This window comes from Gymnoscopelus microlampas (assembly GCF_963454915.1).
Source record: "Gymnoscopelus microlampas genome assembly, chromosome: 6".
Lineage (NCBI taxonomy): Eukaryota > Metazoa > Chordata > Actinopteri > Myctophiformes > Myctophidae > Gymnoscopelus > Gymnoscopelus microlampas.
In genome coordinates this window covers 28282362-28305414 of record NC_139943.1, presented here as the reverse complement: position 1 = coordinate 28305414, position 23053 = coordinate 28282362, and the positions used below count along the sequence as shown (strand labels likewise).

Genomic DNA, 23053 nt, shown 5'->3' with positions numbered 1-23053 from the left:
GTGTGTGTGTGTGTGTGTGTGTGTGCGTGTGCGTGTGGGCGTGGCTGTTTGTTGAGAAAGGTTTTCTTTTTAAGAATCCCACACATGGACACATCACATGCGTGTACAATACACACATACAATCATACATACTGTATACTCACACAGACACAGTGAGCCAGTGAGTCATAATGGAAAAGGCTAGTCAGGTCCCCAAGCTGAAACTAAGAAACTGAAACCTATTGGATTATTGTTATTCACTGCCAAGGGACTGTGTGTGTGGGTGTGTGTGGGTGTGTGTGGACGGACATACAATATGATAAAATATGACACTGGCTGACCAGAGGGTCAGCTCCACCTATCCGATGACATGCCAAGACACTGTTGGATCATGGCTGTGTGTGTGACTGTTATGAGATCAAGTCGCTCTCAGTTCATTTATTTATTCATGAGTTTCAGAATCTCTGCAAGCATTTAGCAAAGTATTACATGATGATGTTTGCTTTATCATTATAATGTCAAATTCAGTTTCACATCATGTCCTAGATGTGTGTAGTTTCTGTCTTTGAGGGGATGTGTTGTTGTGTGTGCGAGTGTGCGAGTGAGAGTGTACGCCCTGTATGTGTGTGCAAGTTTAGTCGCATGTACCAAATTGAAACTGTTCCCTTTATATTATTGTTACAGTCACACAGGCTGAAATATTGACTTTGACCCAATCCTGTAATCTTCTACGGATCAGCGTCATATTTCTTGTGTACGCTGCCAGCAGGCCAAGGACCTAGGAATATTTTTCAAATCAGTCATTCAATGATAACTGCGTCATTGCTGTAAATTAATAATCGCAGAGCAATCGTCCCTCCCAGCTATGGGATGCGCGTCCCGCATGGCTGTGAACCAGAACTAGACAATCAGGCACCATCAGTTTAGTAGCCGATTACAATGCTGCTGTCCCTGTGGCTCATGGGATGTCTCTAGGTCGTCCTCAGACAAGCCCTCCATCGTTGCTTCCAGTCATCCCGGTTCTCCATACATCTGGCCAGTTTGTTGGTACTGTACTTTGCGCTCCTGCATCATTCTTGAGTACATCCACTTATGTCATTATGGGACGTCCTCGTCGTGACCGATGACCGTTGGTTCCCGCAGCACCAATTTGCTAGCTGGCAGTTCTTGATGTCTTTGACAGTGTCCTGCTAGTCTCATTCTCCTGGCTGCTATTTTCTCACTCACACTTGGCATTCCCCCATACAGGATCTTGTTGGTAACATGTGTACTCTTGCTGATGTTAAGTACTGCACGCAACATTCTGGTGTAGCACCCAACTAGAGACTTCGGCAGGGTTGGCTTCAGGGTCCAGCATTCACTGCCATAGAGGAGAACAGACTCTACCGTTGTGTAGAAGAAGCTGAGTTTGATTTGACGGGGGAGGTTGGAGTTCCATACACTGGTCATGCCGTTCAGGGCCCTCCATGCAAGTGCCTTCCTCACTTTAAGATCTTGCTCGGATGAGTTGACCCATGAACCCAGGTACTTAAAGTCTTTGACTTCCTTCAGCACAGTGCCTCCTGTTGTTGTCAGAGGTGGATGTTCTGATGGGATGTTATAGGTGGTAACCTCAGTTTTCTTGGTATTTAGCCTAAGGCCAACCGTGGCACACTACCTCCACTGTGTTCAGGAGCACAGTATGTACAGGCATGCAATACACGGCATAAGCCAAGGCACTGAAATGGCAATCATTGAAGTTGCATTGTATGTAAAAAAAGATATTGTTCAGTGCATCCCTTGGTCACACTAACTGTTCTTTTGTTGTTATTGGTGATAATTATAAAGATCGCTAAGTCTGTTTAGACAAGCCTACTGTACACTGCCCCCCCCCCCCCCCCCGCCTTGGGTTGCCTTATGTCCTCTACAATGGGGCTATAATATCATTGTAACGTTATGCCACACTTCTTTTCAACACGTTCACTGTCCAAAAGATTTGTCTCCATGCACCGTAATGTCATGACGCCTTTTATTATATCCCTTCCCCCCATTGCCCTGTGCATTTTCATACTTGTGCACAAACCTTTTTTCATCACCTGCCTCAGACAGAGAGATGGAGGAAGGTAGAAGGGCATGCCACATGTACTGTACTGAGCACTCCTTTGTAATTATTGTCTCCGCCAGGAGAGTTTGTTTTCACTTTCCGTCAGCCAAGCAAACATTGGTCGAGCCTCACGCCTTGACAATACGGTGAAATAGTGTGATCTGATTGGCTAGTGACATATAACGGGCTATAAATACATGTGTCACTTTGAAAGAGTCTTTGCCTCTTTCAAAGTGAGGTAAGACAGGAATAATCACGAAATGGCTGAGAAATGGCGGATACTGTAACAATTGGATAGGACACTTACACAGACAGGACAGATAGGACACTTACACAGACAGGACGGATAGGACACTTACATAGACAGGACGGATAGGACACTTATACAGACAGGACGGATAGGACACTTATACAGACAGGACGGATAGGACACTTATACAGACAGGACGGATAGGACAGTTATACAGTAACTCCAGGTGGGGATACCAGTTTTATCCAACTAAGGTTTGGATAAAACAGACGGATAGGACACGGATAGGACACTTGTGTCATGTTCAGTGTTGGGCAGTAACGAATTAAAAATAATATATTACTGTAATATTATTACTTTCCCCAGTAACGAGTAAAGTAAGGTATTAGTCTGCCAAACCAGTAATATAATACCATATTACTCGGTCAAAAAAGGCCTCGTTACTCGTTACTGATGACGAGCGTCATTTTTTTCTCATTCATTCATTTAATGTACTCTCTCCGTCTCTCGTAGAGAAAAGTTGTAGGCTGTAGCAGCATGCAAAAATAGAGTAGATCTACAAGCTATCAACCTACGTCAACAGAGATGCTATATAGCTTGCAGATCAGTTCTTTTTAGCACGCAGCCTGCGCACAGTTATGACGTAGCGCATCATGTTACTATGACACAGTAACATGTTCTAATTAGAACATAAGAATTAGAACATTCCCAACATTCCCAACACAAGTCTGCTGGCGGGGACTTGTGCTCCGAGGAGCACTTTTTCTAGTTATTATTATTATTATTATTATTATTATTATTATTATTATTATTATTAGTAGTAGTAGTAGTAGTAGTTATAGCAGTAGTAGTAGACAGTAGTAGTAGTAGTAGTTGTTGTATTATGTCTGAAAAACTGGGCTGCATTGCTTATGGAATGAATATCAATACTGACATACAGCTCAATATGTCTGTGTGTCTGTCTAACTTGTGGCATTTAATGCCATCTTATGACACTGTGAGGCATCCATCCAATTATCCATCCATCCATCCATCCACCCACCCATCCATCCAGCCAATCATCTATGCAGCCAACCAATCATCCATCCATCCATCCATCCCTCCATTCATTCATTCATTCATTCATCCATTCATCATTCATCCAAGAACATGTCAGTTTATTTCCCCTCCTCCAGGGGGCAAAGAGAGAGAAATAGTGAGAGAGGATGGCAAGGCAATAGAGAGCAAGTGGAGGAGAGGAGAAATGAGGGAACAAGAGAAAAGGTATGATAAAAAGTGTGTGAGAGAGATCACAGGCAGCATCACTATTCTGTAATATCTTCATGATCACCAGGGCTGAGAAAAACAGGACAGTGGTCTCTCTCTTTCTTTGTTTCTCTCTCTCTCTCTCTCTCTCTCTCGCTCTCTCTCTCTCTCTCTCTCTCTCTCTCTCTCTCTCTCTCTCTCTCTCTCTCTTTCTCTCTCTCTCTCCATTTCCTATCTCTCTGTGTTAGCCCCTAGAGGTCCATAATGTAGTTTTAATTTCCCCAAGGCTGCCACAGGAAAACAGTTTGTGTGTATGTGTGTGTGTGCGTGCGTGTGTATGAGCCATTATTGCCTGCTAGTGACAGCACATTGTGTTTCTCTGTTTTTTGTATAGTATATGTGTTGTCGCAGTATTGAAGCTGTGTGTGTGTGTGTGTGTGTGTGTGTGTGTGTGTGTGTGTGTGTGTGTGTGTGTGTGTGTGTGTGTGTGTGTGTGTGTGTGTGTGTGTGTGTGTGTGTGTGTGTGTGTGTGTGTGTGTGTGTGTGTGTGTGTGTGTGTGTGTGTGTGTGAAGCCACAGGCTGAAACAGGTGATGGTATTGGTGGGCAGCTGTCAACTGATTTGTGAATGTGTTTATGTGTAATCTTCTCCATAATGTGTGTGTGTGTGTGTGTGTGTGTGTGTGTGTGTGTGTGTGTGTGTGTGTACATGCGCGAGTGTGCATACGTGTGTATGTGTGTGTTTGTGCGTGCATACTGTACGTGTGTCTGCGTAGATCTTTTTTTCTTTCCTCGTGTGTGAATGAGTGTTTTCAGCTTCCTTCCATGACGTGAATGTATCTTTCATCATCCTGCTTCATTGGGTGCTGCACTCCCTTGCTGCATGAAATCCCAATGGTGCCTGTATGTGTGTGTGTGTGTGCGTGCGTGCATGCGTGTGCGTGCGCACGTGCACGTGTGTGTGTGTGTGTGTGTGTGTGTGTGTGTGCGTGCAAGAAAGAGTGACAGGATGTTTCTGGTACATTGTGGCTTGGTAGGTCTGCTCCCCGGGGGCAGCGGGCCAGGCATTGTGAAAACACACAGGCCATGGTGGTGATCATGGGGGAGTAGGTGCGGAGAGATGGGTTCTTTATATAGCCTCCACACACACACACACACACACACACACACACACACACACACACACACACACACACACACACACACACAGAGAGAGCGAGAGGGCGAGAGAAACCTCTGGGGAGAGGGACCAATGTTGCCCTGTCCAGCTGCACCTGTTCAGCTTGACTGTGTGTGTGTGTGTGTGTGTGTGTGTGTGTGTGTGTGTGTGTGTGTGTGTGTGTGTGTGTGTGTGTTGCCAAATGTGTCCACCATCATGCACCTTTTCCCAGTTATCAGCATTTTAAGCCCATATAGGCCAACATACTGTATATGCAGTACTGTATGTCTTTTTACTGACAGCTGTTGCCCACTGTCTCCTATTTATATGATTTACCTTATGGTATCTTATTGATTTGTATGTATAATACACACACAAATATACATTATTCCAGTGGTTTTCAAACATTTGTATTTTAAGGACTCCCAAAATGTATTTGACCACAGAAAACATTTGACGAGATTCCACATTTTCCTCAATAAAACAGGGCTTAAGTGTTTAAACTGCTGGGAACCCCCTATAACCCCCTCTAGGACCCCTGGTGGTCCCCAGACACCACTTTCAGAACCAGTTCATTATACACTGCAAAGTCCTGTGTTCATTTTAACATTGTATGTGCCATAGTAATTGTTGATCAGACATTTCTTTCCCTGTGCCACAGTATGTTTTCAACTTTTATTTTTAACCAGATTTGAGTAAAATAATGTTTTTCATATTTCTTTTTTCAGTTTGTTAGCCGACTGATTTCCCAAGCTGTAGATTTTGCCAATCCAATGAGCATCAGAGCCTTTCAATGATATAGTCTGCATTTAAATGTTTGCATTTATATGGTGCCTTCCCCCCCCAAAGCACTTGACAATGTATGCGTTACATTCACTGATTCCCACACACACATTCATACACCGATGGCAGAGACAGCTATAGGCAAAGAAGGCATCAATCTGCTCCTCTGAAGCAGTTAGGGGTTCAGTGTCTTGCTCAAGGACAACATGACATGATACCAGGCGGACCCGCCATCAAAATAAAACTTCCAGTTCCCAGACAATGACTCTAGGTATTCAGTCTTTCATACTTTTCTGTGAATTCAAACTTATTTGACTCGACCTCACCAGTCCTCTGCCCTGCAGGGAGACAAACATTGAGAGTTATTAGCACATACTGTTTGGTTTTGGTATGATGTAACCCCTGTTGCTGGTTTTTCTTCCTGCTTAGCCCATTCAATCCGGGAAAGCATCTGTGTCATTTTAAGATTTCTTTGGCTATTCAAAATAGGGAGGCACTCTGTGCCACGGACAAATACTTATCATTTTGGGTGTTTGAGAACCATTGATATTATAGCAACATAAGTTTTTTCAAAAAAATATTAGGATTTACAGTAGTAGACATTTGTAGAATCCCCAGAAGCAAAGATTTGAGTTAAAAGATTTCACCTTTAAAAATAATATTTTTAAATATTTTCACGATTTTTCAAAACATTGCAGATCTACAATGACATCTAAAATGACACAGATGCATTCCCGGATTGAATGGATTAGGGCAGTATGTTCATTTCCATTGGCTCTGCCAGCTGTCTGTATATCATGGCCCAATGTGTAGACTGCTACGGACTACAGAGGAGAATGGCTGCCTTGTGCTCGGACTGTTTGGTTTCTAAACATTCTGCTAGAAGTTGGACACACACTTTTTCCACCTTCTGATGGCAGGCCTGGTAGTCCTGCTGTGTGTGTGTGTGTGTGTGTGTGTGTGTGTGTGTGTGTGTGTGTGTGTGTGTGTGTGTGTGTGTGTGTGTGTGTGTGTGTGTGTGTGTGTGTGTGTGTGTGTGTGTGTGCAGTGCATGTGCTTTTGGCCAGTGGACATTCATTTCTCTGGGCTCCAGAATGTGTCCCAGCCAGGCCACTGTGTGAGCCCCTGCTGCCAATTATTATTATATTTCCCCCTTCATTTTTTCACTCTTTCTCTCCCAATTTAGTTATTATGCCAATTTCCAGTTGCCTCATGTGTAGTCTTTGTCACCGATCACCCCTACAGTCATGTGGGAGGGTGTAGACCACCACATGTCTCCTCCGATACACATGGAGTCACCAGACACTTATTTTCACCCGATAGGGATGAGTTTCACCAGGAGGACGCAACACATGATAATGATAATAATAATTTAGATCGATTTGATCCTTTGGTAGAAATTCAGTTTCCCCCTCAGCTTCACCCAGCTGATTGCTGCCCAAGTGCTCAGACTTGAGCAGTTAGGGGTTAAGTGCTTGCTCAGCGACACCTCTGCACATTGCTGGGGTTCGGGAATTTAACCCGGGGCCTTCTGCTTCCCCAGGCCGTCTCTCTACTCATTCAGATATAGTGCATACACAGGAACACGCTATTCCTCTCACTTCTACGCCCCGCTGAACGGCCTCCCTGACCAACCTGTAGGAGTCACTAGTGCAGCGACACACACTCTCTCACTCTCACTCTCACTCTTTTTCTCTTCTCTGTCTCTCTCTCTGTAGTTCTATTTCAGTGGGCTGGTAGTGGTCCGGGAACCACCAGTGGTCCTTGAGGGGGTTCCAGGTGGTCCCCAGCTAAATGATGGAGAGTTGGTAACCAAATGGACCCTTATAGATCTTTAATTCTTGAGGGTGTAAAATGAAACCAAATGGACCCTTATGGGTCCATTTGGTTTCATTTTACACCCTCAAGAGTTAAATTATTGTTAAACATCTGCATTACTTAATTAAAGAATAATTGCCCGTCATCTCTCCTATGGTACCACATCAATACAGCATGGATTTGTGGACAAAATCGTATCCAACGATAACAAAATAGTCAAAAGTCTACAAAAGTCTTGGGTCTGAGAGGCCAAATCAAATCAAACGGTGGTCCGTGGCTCAAATGCCGAATAATTAATGGACCTTGATATGAAAAGGGTTGAAAACCACTGCTCTATACGTAAACTCGACCTGAGTTCGCTCTGTTCTTGTTCCGCTCTTTTTCCATCTACATCAAATCTCTTCTCTTCGGTAAGCTACTGTAGTTAACATTGTTTATGGGCAAATAATACAAGAGGAAATATATTGGCATGCCTTCCTTCTCTGTCTCTCTCCTTGTATTATTAGTAAGCTTAGTGTTTATTAGGCTTCGCATCGCTTAGCTCCATAACTACCTTACTGATCTGACTTTAAAATGGGGAATCCACACACGTACACACATACAGACACACTATAAAATGTACAGAGACACACACACACACACACACACACACACACACACACACACACACACACACACACACACACACACACACACACACACACACACTTATACATGCTCTCTCGAAGCCTAACGAGCAGTAATTAGTGGGTCCCAGCTAGGCGTGGTTAGACTGTGTAACATCACTCTGCACTGTGGACTCTGCTAATTCACTTCTCTTTATCTAATTACCCTACACACACACACACACACACACACACACACACACACACACACACACACACACACACACACACACACACTGAATATATCTTTCTTGAAGATATGCAGAGTGACCTCATTATTTCTGAGGTATTCATTTGGCATTTGCTTTTATCTGCTAATAAACAGCCCATTGTCTATTGGACTCTGACTGGACTGCTGGTTATTAAACCTGTCCTCTTGGGATGTGTAGTCTGAAACTGTTATTTAACACGAACCATAACGCCTTTTGTGAGAGTATTATACTATCTATCAAATGTGACGTTTGTTTTTGACCTTTGGACATGCTAGTCTACCGTATTTTAACCACTTAAACCCTGTACTTGTTTGACCAGAGTCCACCAGGGCTCAAGTGGTTAATTCAACCTAGTTTATGTTGTTGGGACTTTGAGATGTACAATAATGTTCAGTGACACACTCACTGGCCCTAACCCAGACATGAACCAGCCTGTTATGATGCTGTTGTTGCAGATACAAGGTCAGACTGAAATCCTCAGTCTTAGTTTAACCACTTTCATCCCGGCCCTGCTATTTTGGACATGTCATTATTAGGCAAAACATTTACTCAAAATAGCACATTTACAAGCTCACAAGGCATGGCAAGCTTGCAGATGTGCTATTTTGGACTTGGAGCTTAAAGGAGCATTTCACCGCGGAAAGAAGCTGCAGTTACTCGAAGTTAGCACTATTTGTGCTGGGAAAGATTTAATATTTTAAATTGGTGCACTTTGACTGGAAAATGTCATGCAGAAGTATTGCGTTCCTCTGGATTGCTTTCCACTGTACATTACTCAACTACCAGCATGCCTTGCACGGGTAACCATAAAAGTCAGGGCACCTCATTGATAAATTGGCTATTTCTTTTCCAAAATGTAAAACAATTTACCGGTAGGCTTAATGCCTAAATTGTAAATTGTAAATTAAGAATAAATGTATGCTTGAAAAAATGTCTGAAATAATGTAAATATACGTGATTTCAACATGCTTGAACATTTGACATCTAAGGCCTAATATGGCCTTAGATGACGTGTGGATAGCCAGTCATTATGGTATAAACAATAAATTGAAGGTTACATTTAGGTCTGACAATGTGCAAAACATATATACTTAAAGTTTACATTTCAGACCATGTTGCAAAGCATCTTTTACTTTTTTCACATTTGGGGAAAAATAGCCAATTTCACATTGAGGTGCCCAGACTTCTCAGGTGCCCACTCGTCCTGTATCAGGAAGGGATCCCTGGGAATCCCAGTGCCGCATAAAAAGAACACCGAAAATCATGTTTATTATGTGTTGAACTAATGGATAAAATGACACTGAGGATTTTACTTTGTCCAACTGCGTATCAACTAAACATCATGAGAGAGAGAGAGAGAGAGAGAGAGAGAGAGAGAGAGAGAGAGAGAGAGAGAGAGAGAGAGAGAGAGAGAGAGAGAGAGAGAGAGAGAGAGAGAGAGAGAGAGAGAGAGAGAGAGAGAGAGAGAGAGAGAGAGAGAGAGAGAGAGAGAGAGAGAGAGAGAGAGAGAGAGAGAGAGAGAGATTCTTTTCTTGATCGCACTGTAGCCATTCCATGTTCACGTTCCATTTATGTATTTTTGTTTTGATGTGCTGATTTGGATGCATTTGTGTTTCCATGTCTGAAGCAGTTTTTAGGATTGAAAGTGTGTGTGTGTGTGGGGATGCTCCTGGCGTAGGGACAGTCTGTGACTCAGAGATAATGGTTCTCTGTAGAGCGAGCAAGTGTGTATATGAGTGTGTCTGTGTGTGTGTGTTTGTGTTAGCATGCCTGTGTGAAGGGCTGCAGCCTTTCCAGCTGGCACACAGAGATGTGTGTGTTTGAGAGAGAGAGAGAGGAGAGAGAGAGAGAGAGAGAGAGAGAGAGAGAGAGACACACACACACACACACACACACACACACACACACACACACACACACACACACACACACACACACACACACACACACACACACACACACACACACACACACACACACACACACACACACACACACACACACACACACACACACACACACACACACACACAGATAGACAGACAGTCAGAGATGGGGGTGTGTGCATGTTAGGATCCTCTGCAGTACTAGTATTCAATCAATACTCCCCCCTTAAACCCCTTGGAACCCCCTGGGAGACGCCTGCTTGCAATAAGTACCCCTGGTGCTGCTCTCTGGTGGGCGTGTGGGTTAAGAATTTAGGGAGGGGAAGGGAGGAAAAGACAGAAGATACAAGGGATGAGGACACATGATTCAGACGTGTGTTGAGAAAGAAGGGGAACATGGGAGCCAAGGTTAGGGTCAGGGTTCAACCTAAGGATGGACATCATTTGAGAGAGCAAGAGGATCGGAAGAGGTTTGGGACTTGAGGATATTGATTGGCTGGAGGAGACCTGGGGGGAGGTTGGGAGAAGAAGAGAGGAGGAGGGTTTTCGGTAGGAGAGGAGAGAGGAGTGAGTTCTGAGAGCATTATGAATAAGTCATAGAACAAACAAGCACAAGAGGAGATGGGAGAGCAGGGAGAGAGACGGGGAAAACAAGATGGAGTGATGGCCCAGGAGATGCTAATGGGGTCACTTACGGCTGCCAGTGCGTGCCAGTGTCGCGCACCGAAAATAGCCAATTGGCTATTTTCGTTGTGTGACACTGACGCGCAACCAAGTATAAATTAGACATTAGACCACAGAGACCAAGCATGGTTACATACACATACGTGTGTGTGTGTGTGTGTGTGTGTGTGTGTGTGTGTGTGTGTGTGTGTGTGTGTGTGTGTGTGTGTGTGTGTGTGTGTGTGTGTGTGTGTGTGTGTGTGTGTGTGTGTGTGTGTGTGTGTGTGTGTGTGTGTGTGTGTGCCTGAATTTTGGGAGTGTGTCATGAGTATAATCCTTTTTCTAAATTTAGAGTAGCTGATTATTTTCAACTCTTTTTTTTCTCTTAATTTAGTCATTATTTCATTTCAATCTTTATTTAATTCTAGGAAAACACACTGAAGACTGAGAACCTCTTTTCCAGTGGTACAAGTTTGGAGAAACACAAAGGGAACAATATAAAAGTAAATAAATAAATACAAATATGCCAACGAACCCTCCCCACACACCTGCCAGTGAGCAGCCCCTGAACACGGCCATTTGTGGATTCAAAACCAAAGAGGAGGAAGAGAGTCACTAGGTTGTACTGTAGTACATTTAATGTGAGGGAAACTGTGCTACACAATTTGAACTCTTAAGACTGCACACATGTATTGGTTCATTTTGTTACATTTTGCACTATCAGTAAAATTAAGTCTGAATTGTGTTGTACTGCTACAGTTAGATAGTGTAATGATTAAAGCTGGTTGTGGACAGCTAGCTAGCGGGGTCCTTAAACGACAGAACTCGTATCAATGAATAAATGCGAACAAATTCGAATAGATTTGTTATAATCAACTAAATTGATTAGCCTGATTATCCACTCAAGCCCTATTTTATACAGGCAAAAATAACATGTGGATAATGGATATGCTATTTTCACTATTTTTGGAAATCAATTACTTTATTAAAATGTATTAATTTTTATAATGACTCATTGGATTAGTTCGATTAAGTGTTGCACACCTAGAGCAGAGGAGAGCGAGAGTGCAGACATGAGAGAGACAGGCATGCTGAGAAAGTCAGGAAAAGACAGAAGAGGTGCAGTTTTTCAAAGATAGTTGAGAAGAACTGGGACAGAAAAAATAGACAGAGAGACAAAGCAAGGAAACAATAGGCTCTATCCACAGCAATATTGGAAAGAAATTGGGCCTCTTCCTTACTTCCTTCACAGGTCTTACCAATTATACTAATTAAGGCTCTGTTCTATTTAGTGTTGCACAGTGGTTCTCAAACTTTTACATTTGAAGGACCCCCATAACTCTGAGAGTGTACAAATGGAGGGTCCATTTGGTTCCATTTGTTCACTCTGAGTTACACACTCGTAAGGGGCCATTTGGAACCCCCTCAAGGAACCATGAGGGTCCCTGGACCCCACTTTGAGACCCACTGGTGTAGCAGAGTGTCTCCAGTGAGCCAACATGCACAATATCAGCACCCTGACTCTGTTTGACCAGAATGGAACAGAGCCTTCATTAGTATTGGTAACACCTGTGAAGGAAGTCAGGAAGAGGCCCAATTTCTTTCCAATATGGCTGCTGTGCATAGAGCCTATTAGAGAAGGTGATGATGGTGGAGATGGAGGAGCGATGCAACCAATGAGATGGTGATGCAGTAGAGTAGATCAGTGGTTTTCAAACTTTTTCATGTCAAGGACACCCAAATTGATACATATTTATCCGCGGACCCCCATCAGGAAATATTTTGTGCCAGGGACCCCCATACAAGATTTGTGTTGTTAAAATGTTTCAAAAATATTCCAAACGGTCCAAATGTTTGCAAGACCTTTTTGAAAATAGCCGATTGAATTGCTTTTGATGCTATATTAGCTAATTTAGCTGTGGACCTTCTGTAACCCCCCCAAGGACCCCTAGGGGTTCCCGTACCCCACTTTGAGAACCACTGCAGTAGATGGAGGAGTTAGTGAGTGAGATGGGTAGAGGGACGGCAGAGAGAGAGAGAAAGAGAGAGAGGAGTGAAAGAGGAGAGGTCTCATCTGGCTCCTCCCCCCGTTGCTATGACAGCAGGTTGTGTTGGCATGTGCTGGATTTGGCACTGCCCTAACCCCTGGCATCAAGGCACCTTGGGGTGTGTGTGTGTGCGTGTGCGTGCGTGCATGTGTGCCCATGAATGTTAAGTTTAATTTATTCATCTCTCTAGAAATGTCTGTTTTCTGGTTGGAACTGAAAAAGTATTTTTGTTATAACCCTTTCAACAGTTTGTTTGTGTGTACAGTATGTACTTCTGTCAATACAGAACATCGTGTGTGTGTGTGTGTGTGTGTGTGTGTGTGTGTGTGTGTGTGTGTGTGTGTGTGTGTGTGTGTGTGTGTGTGTGTGTGTGTGTGTGTGTGTGTGTGTGTGTGTGTGTGTGTGTGTGTGTGAACGCACGTGTGTGAGGGAGACAGGGTTGATAGCACCAACAGATACACTGATCGTAAGAGGTCAGAAATCAAAGTCAAAACTGTTGCATATATAAAATGTAAGAATAAAGAAACCTTGAACCCTTTTTAAAGCAAAGCTGGATTTTCTTTCACTCTTTCTAGTGATGAATTTCATGGATTCCACCTCAGTCATTTTGTTCAGCTATCCCAGGGTAACTAATTTAAATGTATATTGTTACAAAGTAATGGATGTTCAATCAATATTCAAAACAGTGAAAAGGTGCTAAAGTTCACATTTGATCCTAATAAACCAAATGATTTTGTAGTGTGGTTGAGTGAGTTCTTTTGCCTGCTTTTGATGACCCCTAGTAGATTTATTGACATTTGTGAATACCGTCCTTGCATACTTGGCAACTGTATGCATTTGTATGCATATCTGATCATGTGTGAGTGTATTCAAATGTCCATGTGAGTGAATGTTTGTGGATGTGTGTATGCATGCATTTATTTGCATGAACATGTGTGTGAGTGAGAGATTATGTACTGTATGTATCTGTATCAGAGAGAGAGAGTGTGTGTGTGTGTGTGTGTGTGTGTGTGTGTGTGTGTGTGTGTGTGTGTGTGTGTGTGTGTGTGTGTGTGTGTGTGTGTGTGTGTGTGTGTGTGTGTGTGTGTGTGTGTGTGTGTGTGTGTGTGTGTGTGTGTGTGTCCGTTCGTGCGCATGCATGTCGGCCAGACGGTGCTCTCACCACTGGACAGATGGCCAACACCCTCCCTCTCTCCTCCCTCCATCCATCCCTCCCTCCGTGTGTCCACTTCCCCCTTCCTCTGTTGCACACCTCTAAAACCCACCCACCATCCCTCGTTCCCTTACTCCCTCCCTCCCTCTCACACACCTCTGTTCATCTCTTGCACTTCGGTGAATTGGCTCGGCAATTCACCGAAAATATATCGAAACCGATACTTGGAACCAATAACCAACTTAATCTTGCTCATGTAGGTTAATCAATTAACCACTCAAACCCCAGCATCCATATTGTGGGGAAAACTTCGCTGAAAATAGCCGTTCGACAAGCTCTAACGCGTTGCAACCACAATAACAGAAAACAGAAAAGACACTAGTATAAAGCCATGAGGGACTCTGGTCAACCATATGGGGTTTAAGTGGTTAATGGACAAGCAGGTTTTTATATTTATTTATGTAACAACGAATCGACACGAAAAGATTCTAATTGATTTTCTTATAATCGACTAAATTGATTAGCCTAATTAACCACATAACCCTGTGTTATACTTTGTTGTACAATGGTGGCGTACAAAAATGGGAAAATTGCCGTAATCGAGTCAGGAGACACATCAGTCAGGATACAGACCTTCTTTCCCAGGATCTGGTCCAGTGCCAGTTTGAACATTGGTGGCCAGAGCTCATCAAGCTAGTCAGAGAGAACAAAACACGGGCTGGACTAGCTCGGACTGGACTCAACATTGCATTGGCCGGAATAGGCAGATATAACGAGCGGTGCTGATTCTCTAATTGGAAATGATACCAATACCAACACTGAAGCAAAGTACATCTACAGAATATCTGCAATTCTTAAAACCTGATAACAAATCACAACAACATAACATAAAAGTAATAAGAAGGGGAGTGTACGGTAGTTTCTCAGGCACTAGGGATTAGGCTGTTATGCTATTCCTCTCAGTCTGTTGTTCTGATTGATTTTGATATTCAAGTGTTTGCATCATGTTGGCAGTGAGAGTGTTACCGTGCAGCACTAACTGGGCTTGACAGGGTTGGATTGGAATGGAGTGCACCAAAGTTAAGTTATATATATTATTATTGATACTTTTTTCTTTTTTGTTTTCTTTATTGTTAAAATGAATCACACGTTTTAAAAACAGCCATCGCACTAAACAACTTAAATCCTACCCTTTTACAACACGTTGTGAGCTTGTAGATCGGCTATTTTCGGGAAAGAGATTCGACTTAGAGGGGAAAAAAGTACCGACTGGGTACAGAGCCAAACCCAGTCAGATAAGTATTAGTTCGCAACGTATAGAGGGTATAGAGGGTTTAAGTTGTTAAGACACCCCACACTAACCCTACTGCTGTAAGCCCAGCCACGCCACTCACTGTTCAATGTCAAGCCTGGGTTGGATATATCATTTAAAATGTTTGTAACAGGCGATTGAGGCGCTTTAGCTTAAAACATCTCAGAGAGATTAGAAGCAACCATCTCCCAGAGTCTGGCCACTGGAGGGCATTTCCAGAAAGAACACAATGTAAATAAGTAAACAACTTTCATAGAACACAGAGTGCAGATGGGTTCAACACTTGAACCCTAGCATCCCTATTCTGGACATGACATAATACTGTACATGAACATTCTGCGAAAATAGCCCATATACAAGCTAGATCGGCTATTTTGATGAAGAGATTTGGTGTAGTAGAGCGAAAAACAGAGGGGGCCCAAATATAGAGACGTGGGGGACCTCGGTCAATGAAGTATACAGTGTTCAAGTCAAATAATATGTTCTATGTATTTGCTGGTGGTCAGGAGTTCTGGAGGCCAGCAATATGTTGGACCATACTTTGTTCCAATCAAAAGCTAGGTCCAGGTCCATTGCTGTGACTAAATGTTGTTGTTAAGCAGCATTAGCCAAGACCCTTTTTAGGGGCTAGAATTGTATATGTTGCCTGGTAACCTCATCTCATTCAGCACTCTATCAGGAAGTGTAAGAAGCTATTGGGGCCTCAAGTGGCTTGGCTGGCACAACCCCAAGACTGCCAGCTGGGTGCTGGTGAGATGAACAAGAACTGAAGAGCGAGAGGGGGGGAGCAAGAGAAGCTTTTTTCCCCCTTTTTTATTTTTTTTATTTTTACTTCTTCCTCTGTTTTGGCACGGTTGTTTTGCCCCTAATGCTCCTTATTAGTTGAGGCACTTGCTGTGTTGATGATACCTGAATGAAAAATTATTTGACTGGTTGTTGTTGTCGTCTTTTTTTTGGAAGGGGGGGGGGGGGGGCGCTAAGAGGGTCTGCTGAGTGCAGAGTTTTGTCTCAGTGGCTGTTATTCGGCGGGGGACTGGCTTGTGTGGGGTATATTGGGTTATTCTCAGAATGTTGGTGTGAGGTAAAATAATTTGAGCTGGAGGGGGAGCGGCACACCATCTTGGATGCAATTAGAGGGGAAGCAGGAGGCAAGAAGCAAGCATGGCAGGTAGAAACTTCCCTTCCCTCCCTTCCTCCCTCTCCCTTTACTACATTCTAATTCTTCTTTTCCCAAGAAGTCTACGTTGTTCTTATTGTATTCCTCTTTGTGTCCGTCTAATTCATTTTCATCTAATTCACTGTCATCTCTGGATTGTTTTCTTAACCTCTCCTCTCCTCTCCTCTCCTCTCCTCTCCTCTGTCTCTAGAGTCAGTCTTATTGGAGCCTGAGCGTTTATAATGTGATAATAAGGTGTGAAAATGGAGACACAATGGAGAATGGAGGATTGGCCAGACACAGTCTTCCACTGGTCCCCTCTCATGCACTGCCTCTCTGCCACCAGGACACACACTTATACACTTACAAACTTGAACACACACACACACACACACACACGCGCGCACACACACGCGCGCGCACACACACACACACACACACACACACACACACACACACACACACACACACACACACACACACACACACACACACACACACACACACACACACACACACACACACACACACACACAGGCCGTCTGGGAATCGGAAGGTCGGTGGTTCGATCCTCGGCTACTCCAGGTTTCACGCGAAGGGTCCCTGAGCAGGACAATTAAACCCCTAAATGCTCCCCAGGTGCTGTTAAAAATAGTTCTCACTGCTCCTAATAGTTATATTTCAGGTATATGCAAAATGTACTTGACAAATACCCCAATAACAACAACTACACACACACACACACACACACACACACACACACACACACACACACACACACACACACACACACACACACACACACACACACACACACACACACCAGTAAGTTGCACATATCAATGACACAATGCAAAAAAAGAAAAGGAAAGCAGGTAAAAGTACAAATTGTGCCTGTGAGATAAAGGTATCTCAAGGGGCTTACAAAAATATCTCACCTCAAAAGAAGAAAGCTTTAAGCTGACAAAGACAAAGCTGAATGGGATAATAGAAACTACACAGGACAATAACATTCAACAAGGAAGATAATGTTATGCCAGAAAGAAAATGCATAAATCACAAGTAAGGAAAGTAGAAGGTATTAAAATAGCTCTGATGCATGTAATGAAATCAAAGGGGAAGCCGCGTGTGGTGGTGAATTTCGAGTGTGTGAGTGTGTGTGTGTGTGTCTGTGTGTGTTAGTGCTCACATTTACATGCGTGTATCCTCAGATGTCCCGGCGGGCGACCGAGAGGTGGACCCTAAAGAAGGCCAGGGGCTTGAGGACGGTGACCATGACGACCCCGACGACCGTGACGATGACCTCGACGACGAGTCCATCTTCACCTGTGACAACTGTCAGCAGGATTTTGACTGTCTGGCCGAGCTCACGGAGCACAGGACCAACCACTGCCCTGCCGGTAAGACTGTCTGCAGTATGACTTTATACAACCACTTACATCACATGATTCATCACCGTGGTTCTCAAACCTTTTCATGTCAAGGACCCACACATTTATATGCATTTCATATGCATGACCCCCATTTGAAAAGATTTAGTGCCAGGGACCTGATCTACAGGCTCACAATGCATTGCGATGCGCTGTGTGCTTGTAAATTGGCTATTTTTGAATAGCCAAAAAATAAAATGGGGCTTAAATGTAGGAATCTGTTCCTAATTCGGCTGGGGACCCCTGGAACCGTCTATAGGACCCCTAGAGGGGGTTCGTAGACCACTTTGAGAACCAGTGGTCTATGATATGAGTTCATACGGTACCACCACTTACACCCATATGATTGCATGTGTGTGGTCACACAATCTATCAGGTGAAGCCTTTATACTGTACAGTATGTTTACAGAAAACCAAGACACTTACGTAGTCACACTGAAATCGTCTGTGTATCCTATGTGTTTCTGAACTGTCAGCCTGTACAGTATTCAAATCCCTTCAAATAAAGCATTTAAATGTGTGTCTGTGTGCACGTGAGTGTGCATGTGTGCGTGCATGTGAAGAAAGAAATAAAAAACAACGTAAAAGTTGCCCAGCAGTGTCATTTATGGCAGCTTCCACTGAACAATAGAATCGTGATTATAATTATGCTCATTGCCAAATCACTGTGATTGGCTCGCTCAGCGTAAGTAGCAGCTACTACCTCAGCAGTGGCTTTCATTCATGTTATTGGCAGGAGACCCAAGCATGGTGTTTTGCAGTCAAGCCTGTCATATTGTGATTTTCCAATTGAGACCGCTTTTCTTTTCTTCAGCATGATTTTCAGACCAGGAACCAGGTAGAGCTGGATTGTCAGTGCTTTGAATCATGTAGAACCTTACAAAGCGCACTTGAATATGACCTAAAAGTTCATCGCACTAGATGAAAATGTCTCTTCTGACCTATATGGGTTCATATATACATGTCCCTAGGGGCCAGGAAGGGGCCATTTAACTTTTGGATGCATTATTTATTTGAATAACCTTTATGTACGAATTCTAATACCGTGTTCTTCCCTACATCTTCGAGCATTCATTTATCCAAATCTTTTCTATATTGTGTTGGTGAAGTTTTTTGTGTATTCCTGCTGCACACTTTTAAGTAGTATCTGCTTTTATGAGAGCCAAGTTCAAGGAAGACGTCAAGGTGAAATGCATGATGAGGTTGCTTCAGACGCTCGCCTCATAGCCAAGGAATGATTCTGATAGGACGCCACAGCTTGCCCACTTAACGATTAACCAATCCTATTGGCCTCTGGGGTGGTTTGTTCCCTCCCCTGCCTCTGAACACCTACAGCTTTTGAATTCACTTATGCCCACGTGTTCCTCAGGGACATACTTGGACTCTTGCACGCACACCTACACACACACACACGCACGCACGCACAAACCTGCACGCACAAACCTGCACACACACACGCACACACGCACACACACGCTCAAACACTATCACACAATAGCCGTTATTAGTAGCAGTGTAATTAATGGAAGAGCTGAAAGGAACACGGCAGGGGCATCTGGTTCCTACAGATTAATCCAAACGCTCTCTTAACGAGCCAACACGTCTGCGCACACGCTCGCACACACACAAAACAGACACACACACACACACATACATACATACACATACACATACACACACACACACTGTGCAACTGCACAGCGCACAACAGCCTCTTAGCTTGTGTGTTTACTTTTGATAGGGGGTCAAAGAGAGAGAGAGAGAGAGCATGAAGTTCCGTGAACACAGATTTTGTGTGTGGTGTAGATGTTAAGGCCCCACCTGAGGGGATCCTCTTATGCTCCTGCTGGCTGGGATTGAATCCCACCAGAACCATCACTCATATGTCTCCTATATACTGTGATGAGAGGAGAGAAAGGGCGGACAGGCCTAGAACGTCTAATGACAAGGAGAACAAAAATGGTTATAATTTTTAAAAGATACAAGCGCTCCATTCATAGTCACCAAATATAGCGGGCCCAATGCGAACCCTGAGCGTATGTCCACAGAGGAGGTCCGCGCAGCATGTTTTGTGTCTGTATCTGTGCAACATGTCCATGGGAAATGTTGCAGTTGGTAAGGTTCAAATACACAGAACTATCAAAAGTCCGCTGAACTCTCAGTCTAGATACAGTACATGTGTTCTCCCTTTTTTCAATACTATGTAATAATCACATTTTAGTGTAGATATCCTACAGTTATCACTGTATGTTTGTGAGTGTGTTTTAATTCAATTCCAGTACAGGAGCACCCTGGTGGCTCGACCAGTTAACTGCCTAGATAGATAGATAGATAGATAGATAGATAGATAGATAGATAGATAGATAGACACAGGGATACTGTCTGTATCCCTGTTGGGAAATTCAGTTGTCATAGCAGCACAGCTGTAAGCATGAATACAGGTGAATACAGGTTAGTACCCATCCTGTATGGTAAGAGTAGAAAGATATGAATTATAAGATTGAAAATTAAATAAATAGACTTTAAACCTGACCCTAGCCATCTGCACTTGGTGACTGGGTTAACAAATACTGTATATATTCGATCGATACATATAAGCCGAAGTGTAATGTAAAATCTAACACCAGTCAAAATTAAGATAAATTTGCCTGTGAATGGAGATTATATACACAGACAGACAGACAGACAGACAGACAGACAGACAGACAGACAGACAGACAGACTATTGACAATGGGTATGATACTGATATCTAATGATTATATTTATATGTATTTGTATAGCACCTTTCATGACATGAAATGCAGCTCAAAGTGCTTTACAGAGCAAGAATAAAGCACAAGTGCTTTACAGAAAAGGTACAAATAATTTAACAATAAAGCAAAAAAAGAAAAGCAAAAGCATAAAACAACATTAAAATAATAGCAAAAAAGGCAGTGAATCAGGCAAAACAGTGAGGACGTGAATAACAACACAGAGATTTAAAAATCAACTAAAAGCGAGAGTGAAGAAATAAGTCTTGAGCTGTGCTTTAAAGCTATCTACAGAGGCTGCCTCTGTAGATAGGTTTACAGTGTCATCTGGCCTACAACAGTGGATATATGCATAATATACGGTATGTGCAGTCTATCAACAGCGAACTTAACGAGTAAATTACATTTACAGCAGTTATCCTTAACAGGCATCTGTTATGGTTCTGTAGTGTACATCCCAGTAGTCCATGTGTGGATGTGCCAGAGTCAAGCAGGAGCCATTAAACCAATAACAGAACAGAGCAGAACTGAACATGTGGCTTGGTTTTCGTTGCTGTCGGGCAGAAACCTCTTATATCTATATGTATTAATCTTTTATTTTGAATCCTGAAAAATAAAGTATCAGTCATGGACATAGGAGTTTTCCACAAAACAGCAATGTTGTGCATGCAGCTTGGTGGCAAGCACAGACTTTTACAAGGGGATGATGATGAGTGCGTCGCTGAATGTGCTCCTCATCCCCTCTAGCTCATTATAGGGGAGGGGGGGGGGGGTTGGTCAGTATAGCGTCCAGCTTCCTACCCTCCGCATCCACCTCCAGATTGTCCAGCTTAACTCCAACTAGGGAGCTAGCCTTCCTCACCAGCCTGTTCAGTTTGTTTGTGACCCTTGTGTTGATGTTACCCACCAACAGACCACGACAAAGAAGAGGACACTGGCTACTACATAACTACAATATTTACTTGACTTTATTTATTTATTTCCGGGACAGTACATTTTAATGAACATTTCATTCAATACACACAATTTCATGTAAATATGCCGGATTTAGTTAGAACCTCATTTCCATCCATAGTCCCACATATCCCAGATTTAAAATGTGTCAATGGTCACATGTTTGAGACATTGTTTTAGTTGTGTTTTAAAACTACACAAGGTGGGGCTTTCCCTTAGAGTGGCTGGTAGGCTATTCCATCGTAGGCTTCCCTTGATGGAGGGGACATTCTGTCCAAAAGTGGTCTGCTTATGGTGGACCTCACTGTCCCCTCTGGTGTCTGACCTAGTGCCACATCTCTTCCTGTGGATAAAATCACACACTGGAGGAGGAGCCAGTCGATGTAGACAAAGCAGAGACTTTTAAAACCCTTAAAATTATCAACACTTAAAAAGTGATACTTTTCTAAAATGCTACAATGATGGTACTGTATGAGTTTGGTTTCTTGTCTAAGACCTTGATAGCTCTCTTGAAAAGTTATTCCTTCTAGGTCTGAATCCACCTTGAAGACTTGTGCTGCGTGTCATCCCTCCTCGCTTTATGCTCAAATGTGGCCCAGACTTGGTAGATAGTGTTGGGAAACCACAGTATATATTACACAAATATTACTTGAAAGTATGCAATATTTCCACGCAAATTGAAATACCCCATCTCTAACCAAACAGGAATGTGCTAGGATAGTTAGTGTACATTGGTATACATTGGAGAAATACCTTGTTTTACACAGTTCTGACTTAATAGAATGCTTTTAATCTAAGCAGAACTGGGCCCTAAGCTATGGGTTGTCTCTCTCTAAAGTGATCTACTCCCATCTTAAACATAATGTGGCTAGTAATATTGATTTGGAAACGTGGTGGTCCACAATTTGAGGAGTAACATTCGTAGAGTCTTCCAAAATGTGTCTCAGTTGTTGCACCTCGGTCAACTCCTACAACTACACAGTAAAAACCATGAGGGTTAATTTAACTCACTGGTGGTAATTTACGCTTTATTCAGGATTTTACTGTGCAGTGAGTGATTGACAGAATGTCATAATCTGTGTCATTCTCTGTGGTGTTATCATTATCTCCCTCTCTCTCTCTCTCTCTCTCTCGCTCTCTCAAGCACACTCATACTCTCTCACACACACACACACACACACACACACACACACACACACACACACACACACACACACACACACACACACACACACACACACACACACACACACTGTAATAGTCTTACAGTCGTTGACAGAGTCACAGACTCGCAGGAACAGACGCAGGACTGCTGTCACGGCGCAGGATGTGGCCTGTGATTTGAGCGCAGCAGGCAGGGGAGGGCTACATGTTGCTGAGCGGGGGAGCAGTGGGAGGGAGAGACACGCGGTGGAGAGGCGAAGGGGAGCGGAGAAGAAAGAAATGAAATGAAATGATGAAACATGTTTTTCCCCCGAGAAAGAGTAGTTGAGATTGCAGAGTAATC

General features: G+C 43.3%; 1 protein-coding gene across 2 annotated transcripts in view; it reads left to right on the top strand.

Annotated features, from left to right (window-relative positions):
• znf423 (zinc finger protein 423) overlaps positions 1-23053 on the top strand; it is a 207048-nt gene that overhangs the window by 40401 nt on the left and 143594 nt on the right. For both annotated transcript variants that reach the window (XM_084059129.1, XM_084059128.1), the window contains exon 3: positions 17623-17811. In XM_084059129.1, the coding sequence (XP_083915255.1) occupies positions 17623-17811 (189 nt within the window). The remainder of the gene's footprint in view (positions 1-17622; positions 17812-23053) is intronic.